This window comes from Belonocnema kinseyi, chromosome 7 (assembly GCF_010883055.1).
Source record: "Belonocnema kinseyi isolate 2016_QV_RU_SX_M_011 chromosome 7, B_treatae_v1, whole genome shotgun sequence".
In the NCBI taxonomy this organism is placed as follows: Eukaryota; Metazoa; Arthropoda; class Insecta; order Hymenoptera; family Cynipidae; genus Belonocnema; species Belonocnema kinseyi.
In genome coordinates this window covers 43,046,430-43,053,696 of record NC_046663.1, presented here as the reverse complement: position 1 = coordinate 43,053,696, position 7,267 = coordinate 43,046,430, and the positions used below count along the sequence as shown (strand labels likewise).

The following is a 7,267-nucleotide window of genomic DNA, read 5'->3' as shown; positions in this document are numbered from 1 at the left end:
TTCTACTTTTTTATTAAGATGACATTATAATATGCGTATATCAATAAAATTCAAATAAAGACTGATCGCATGATAGATAGCCCCCACAGTGCCCCCCACATTTTACGGCACCAAACGCCCAAGCCACCTTAAGGGAATTCATTTTCAATATTGAAAAAAAACAATTGCAATTTCTGCCGAATTTATTCCCTACTCAATTTTAATTAAAAGCAAGAAAATAATTGAATTTTTCTACTAAACAGTTGAATTTGTACCAAAAAGTGGATTTTCTATTGAATTGTTAAATTTTAAACAGAAAAGTTAATTTTCTACCTAAAGAGATTAATTTTCAACCAGACAGTTCCATTTTTCGCCAAAAAATATTGCGATTTAATAAAATGTAAGAACAAACTATTGAACAATGTATGTGATGTTAGTCAAAAATTTATTTAATTAATTTTTAGATTATATTTATACTTGTCTACAAAATTTTGAATAAAAAAATATGCATTTTTTATTAAAAATTGAGTACTTCAATTTTCGTATAAGGGAAATAATTTTTAATATTTTTAAAATATACAGAATAGTTGAATTTTCTACCGAATCAATTTCCTACTCGCAGTTTAAATTTTAACCAAGAATTTGAATTTGCTATCTAAAAATATGACTTTTAAATAAATCGTGTAATAGCTGATATTTTAGCAAAAAATATTTGAACTAAAAACAGGAAAATAGTTTGCATTTTGTCGTTTTCCAATATTTTAATAATTTGTGAGCTATTATTAGTGAATGAGAATGTGAATGAGACCCTACTTAGAAGAGACATAAGAAGTCACAGAAACACGAGAGCCTGCATGAAAAAATACATGGACATAAAAAAAGCTAGAGAAGTATGCCAGGACAGGAAAGTATGGAAAGTATGGAAAATAGTTAATAAAAAAAGTATCAGTAGAGTGAATGACACCTGAAACAAAAGACCTTGGCCACTAATGGACCCAAGTGGGGAGCCTTACATAACGGCTTCGTGAGGTATTTCGCTTGGGGTGATTGCTAGAGAGATTGATCAGAAACATGGGTCGGAGCAGTGTTGCGGAACGAACGTGTTATGAACGAACGTGAAATGGCTTAATGGTGTAATAATAATAATAATATTGCACGTCTCAAAATTTTCAGCACTTCCGATAAAAATTACGAAAGATAGGCCTTTTGAAATTTAACCACTACCTTTAATTATATTAAAAAAAAAAGAAATTCAGTAGGTTTTAATTAAAGACATACAAACAAAACACAGCAAAGTTCAATAAATATTATGGAACTACAATCTTTCTTTGACAAATTTAGTTTTCACTACATTGTGACTGTTGAAATGATTCTATTTTTAAAATCGAACCAGTTTCGCAAACGATTATTTGAACTAATAATTTCTAAATGCAATGTTTCTTGACATTGTTCTTATAACTGGGAAAATTTATTTAAAGTATATTTGCCTACTGTACAACAATGTACATATGTATAAGGTTTCTTACAATTTATTATTGATACTACTGTAGAAATTTCAAATGTAGAAGAATTGATTTTCGTAGACGCAATTCCCCAAGATAACCAAAAAAGGCATTACTTACATTAGTTCTCTGCCGCAAACAATTGGGTTGAATAATACTATTTTTCTTACAAACAGATTTTTTGGAAAATAACAAAAAAGGAATAAAATAATACAAATTTAATGTAACTACATGTACGTCACTGAAAAAATAATTTGTAAAGAACTTCTTTCGATTAAAATTTTTTCATTAAATAAAAAATTGGTGACTCCATTGTCGGCTACATTGGTATTGTTTTCTCATCAATTGTAATTCGTTAAAATAAAATAATGTTTTAAGATTACTGTAAGATTTATCAATAGTTCTTAGTTAAGTTAAGGAAATTTCATTTTTGATTAGTTCATAGCTAAGATATTAAAAAAGAATAATGCTTTTAATTGTAAAACTGCGTACCTACAAGATATTGTGTACTTTTGGCAGATTTAATAAAACTCACTGATGAGGGCGACTATTGTGTGCCGAAACGTTTGAAACAACTTAATTAGTTTCAATTTACCTGACCCTAAAACCAACAACTTACCCAGGGTGTTTAGTGACCTTGAAAACCTTGAACTCTCCTTGAATTTGTTTTAATCTTGAAAACAGTAATTTTATCGAAATGCGAAGAGTAATTTAAATCTTTTAGCCTATTATGAAAGAAACATCTCGTTCAGAAAAAATCTTTCTGCTGAAAATTTTTTTATTCGTCAAGATCTAATTTAAGTTTTGTTTATCACAGAATAAATGAATATATTTTAAGGCACTTTTTGTAGAGTTGTTCAACTTATAAATTATAAAAATTATTAGTTTAAAATTTCGATGTTAATTCAGAATCAGAATAAGCCATGGCCCAAACAACGGATTTATCGAGGGGTTGACCACTCGGTTTTTGAGTGTACAGCAGATTTCAAATAAAGATTTCACAAACATTTTAAAACTTTAATGTTTCGAAGGATTTAAAAGATTCGAAAAGGGGTACAGAACACCAGATTTCAAAAATTTGAAATGATTTCAAGAGATTTTAAAACATTTTAGAAGATTGCAAAATATTTCAAATAATTCAATGTCTTCAACGAATACAAAAGATTTTATAAACATTTCAAAATATTTCACAAAAATTTCAAACAAATATTTGGAACATTTCACAAAGATTTTAAATCTTTAAAATGGTATATTAAACCACATTTCTAAGATTTCAAAACATTTCAAAGATTTTAAACAATTTAAAATTCGTTTAGAATATGTCAAAAGATTTTGCTAAGATTTGTAATAATTTAAATAATTCCAACGAATTCACAAAGATTTTGAACTTTTCGCTAAGATTTCGAACATTGCACAAAGGTTTTAAAACTTTCAACAGATTTTAAATAGCTTCAAATTTTTTTAGGAGATGTCAAAAGATTTCACAAAAGTTTCAAAGATTGCTTAAAACATTCATAAAGATTTCAAAACAATACGAGAATTTCAAAGATTTCAAGAAGGGCACAGTACATCAGATTCCAAGGAATTGAAAGATTTTAAACGATTTAAAAATGTTTGACAAGGTTTCAAACGATTACAAAATATTTCTCAAATATTTTAAAGAATTCTTAAAGCTTTCGAAACATTTCAAGAATTTCAAAGATTCCAACAAGGGAATCTGGTACACCAGATTTCAAAACATTTAAAAGCTCTTTAATGATTTGAAAAGGTTTCAACAAATTTGAGAAGATTTGAAAAGGTTTTAATACTTTCAAACGAACAGAAAAGATTTCACAAACAAAGATTAAAGAAATATTTCAAAGCTTTTTTATAAAGATCTTAAAAAATTTCACAAAATTTTCAAAGATTTCAAGGACTTAAAATATTTCAACAAGACAAAGATTAAACAACATTTTTAATATTTTAAACAATAAAAAAATTTGTTGTAAGATTTCACAAGGATTTCAAATGTTCAAGTGATTTTAAACGATTACAACAAATTTCATAAAGATTTCACAAATATTCCAGTGATTTCAAACGAATACAAAAGATTTGATAAGATTACACAATTTATTTACAGGATTCATAAGAATGTCAAAAGATTTCAAGAATTTCGAAGACTACTCATGTTGGCCAATAAAAAATAAAAAGGCTCATTTTTGACATGCATGACAAACGTTTATTTAATTATTTGATGTAACGGCCATTCCAAAGTAACGGATGGGACATTTGTCCGCATAAAAACTTGAAAAATCCTTATTTAAAACAACTATTTTGTTGAGGCTTACGCTACCTGTACAAAGATGCATGAACTTGTATTTTTCCAGATTTTAAAACTATTAAAGTGGATAAATTTCGTGTTATAAAACGAAAAAGAGAGTAACGGATAGGATTCGTACGGGACTCACTTCCAGATTTTCTTTTCCTTTCAATCAGAACTGCGAATTGAGAATAGTTATAACACCAATTTTTTTTGTAATGGATTTGTCTTTTAAAGATTTCTTTTTATATATGTCAAGTTCGAAAATATGTGAATTAGAATTTTGGATAAAATTCTTCTTTTGGGTAACGGATGGGACATGTACGATCAGGAAGTTACTTTTGAGGCTTTACAGATAATATATCTTCAATATGAACTAAGAATTAAAAGGAGTAGGATTTAAATAAGTTATGAAAGTTTTAAATCAATGGAAAAATTAATTTTATTGCCAAAAACTCAGGGTTAAAACATTTATTCTGCGTAAATTCTTGTCCACATCTATATCTATAAAATTAATACTAATATCACGCTACTTTTTTATTTAATCTTTAAAATCACTTTCGGAGTACACATCGCTGTATTTTCGAAGTTTGCCCAACAACAATACGATAATTGTCAAATTTTTTTAAATGATGGATTGTGCTTAAGCCTGACAGTCTTGCATTCTTTGAGTGGCACTTGCACTTTTAAACCATTATTCCACCTCGCCTCAAGGAATTTTTGATTCTCTAAGGTATCTTCAGTCGTTACATAAAAAACGGTCGTTTTTACAACAACAAAAATCGCAACAAGATAATAATGTGTGGCGGATTTGGTCATCTGCTCTTTTTTAGGAACTGATGCCATTATCTGTAAAAAAGTCCAAAAATTATATTTTAAGTTTCAGTGAAATAGTCTAGTGAGAAAATTATATGATAATATGTTAACATTAATGTAAATCACAGTATGATAAATGTGTTTATAACTTACCAAAATATGGGTGAAATAAGGTCAGAACAACGAACAATAATAATTTCACAACTTCACTGTGTTCAAAAGGAAACCAGAAAGTTTGTATCAGCTCACTAACAGAGTTATGGCATTCATAAACCTAAGATGTACTCTTATATAGGTTTTCAGTCCCTTTGCAAATAGATTAATTTTCAGAAATAGTGTATTTAATTTACTATGTACGATATTCCTTGAATCCTGTAAGTACAATCTGACCGAATTATAATAGTTAAAAATATCCCTGTCATTCAAGTTCTTAAACATTTATAAACCACTTTAACTACAAAAGGTTTGAAGTAATTTTAAAATTCTTTCGCTTCTCTCCTGCAGAATAATTCACAATGCAAATCTAGAATCTCTTAAGCGCCGTCAGTAGGGTAATGGTAATGCTTTGAAATGCCAAAAGTCCCATTCGTTACCACCCTCCTATGTCACATCCGTTACCACTTTTTTCATATTCTCCAAGTATTATAAACATTTTTAAATTAACTATGATAGGTATTATCTCAAACTAACTTTAGATTAAAAATTTTTCATCTTTTATTACATACTAAAGAAAATAAAATAAACTTTTCTATTATTTTGTTAACGGATGGGACCACTCATACCGAATCTTAGAAGTTCATAAAAAAGGAATTGCAAACCAAACAATTTTTCTGTATTCTAATATGAATAAGCAGACAAATAATTGTATATTTAATTGAATATTTTACATTAATAATCCAGTACTTTTACTAGTTAAGACAAGTCCACAAAAATACCATAAAAATCATAATAGGTACTTTGGGTCTCTTGATACCCTCAACAAATATTGCTGAAAAATAACCTAAAAACAAGTATTTTGACATAAAATTCTGTTCCACAAGTAATGGAATATATATTAAATATCTGAATTGTTAAATATTGCAATTTTTAACATTTTTATTTTAACAATTTGGGTTATTTTATTTTGAAATGTCCGGTAAGAAAGGAGACCTGGAAAAGAACTTGAATTTTGTTCCTAAGAATCGCTAGACACCCTGTTACATAAAAAATTTGTAGAAAATTTATTTTTCTAATATTTTTCATGCTTAAAGTGAGTGCGAGGTATGCACGCAGGCAGCCTGATTAAAGTTATTTGTGGAGAGAGTGAATTAATAGAGAATTGGTTGGTGGTTGTTGCAGGAGTTTGCCTGCAATGGGACAGTAATCGAGCACCCGGAGTACGGGGAGGTGTTGCAGCTGCAGGGGGACCAGCGAGAAAATATATGCCAGTGGCTAACCAAATCAGGTCTGGCAAAACCTGACCAGCTCAAGGTTCACGGTTTTTAATGTGCATACCAACCATCCATGCCACTATCTAATATAACAACTCCACCTTCTCCATCGCCTTTTCCATCATCTTAAATTATCTGTATCGGTCACTAAAACTTGTTAATACTTCGTGGGACACTATTATATACGCCTATATATTTGAGTAATAAAAAAGAATAAGAATATACCTATAACAAACAGTGCCGTCAGTATTCGGTCGGTAAGATATATAAGAAAGAAGTAAAGCAAGAAAGAAAGAAAGAAAGAAAGCAATATTTTACTGTAACAGTCTTGTGTTAAATATGTTCTGCTCGCTTTTATCACTAATGAAGTAATTGAAGCGATAAATAATAGAATTTTGCGAAGATATAAGTCATAGATGAGAAGATAGATACAGGAAGAAGCAACGGATGGATCTTGATTTTGACATTAGATAGTATGTATCTGGGAGCCATAGACGTGTTCAGAGAGGTTGAGAGATATTCTCCTAGGGTTCTGATTGGCTTCTCATTTATAACTACAGCTTGTTTCAATTTCCCTATACAGTAAGGACCATACTTTGCGCTTCAAGAAGACGTCATCGTTTTTTTTTTGTTTCAACTTTTGTGCCTTTTTATTCCACTGATGATTGTATTAGTTATAAATGACGTTGGAAATATGTGACAAGGTGGCGCCGCCTGTTTCGGCCTGCTTGTTTCAATTCTTTCTAAAGCAGTATTGGTATAACTATAAATAATTGTTTTCCGTCTTACAAAAGTATGTGGCTGTTCTAGACAAATAAATGGCAATTCATCATTTTTTAGCTTTTTATTTTACTTTTCATTTTTCTCCCTGTTCCACGTTATTTTGTTCTTGTCTCTCTTTTTTTCATTTTATTTTACTTGTCTCGAGTTTATGTGCATGGAATTGAGTCGGAAAAATTTTTCAGCTTTTCAGATAAGCGAGAAAATCTAGTGGCGAGGGACTTTAGAATGTATATGGTCACGTCTGTCAGCGAACTTCCAGGTCATAAATTAAAGAATAGACTCGATATTTATGTTCACTCTGAGCCGCTCAGCTGGGAAGGGACAACTTTTGTCGTCTTTCGGGGAAATTCAAATCCTCTCACTTTACTTTCGCATAGTAACAGCTGCTCTGCATACCTGAACCTGAAACTAAAATTGCTCTTCAATTCCTTTCGAGTTCAAACACGTTAAGTTTAAGG

General features: G+C 29.8%; 1 protein-coding gene across 1 annotated transcript in view; it reads left to right on the top strand.

The window, feature by feature from the left end:
* The window catches only part of LOC117175796 (eukaryotic translation initiation factor eIF1), a 13,106-nt gene extending 6,246 nt beyond the window's left edge, over positions 1–6,860 (top strand). The window contains exon 3 of the mRNA XM_033365543.1: positions 5,935–6,860. Coding sequence (XP_033221434.1) covers positions 5,935–6,081 — 147 coding nt within the window. The 3' untranslated portion in view covers positions 6,082–6,860. The remainder of the gene's footprint in view (positions 1–5,934) is intronic.
* The last annotated feature ends 407 nt before the right edge of the window (positions 6,861–7,267 follow it).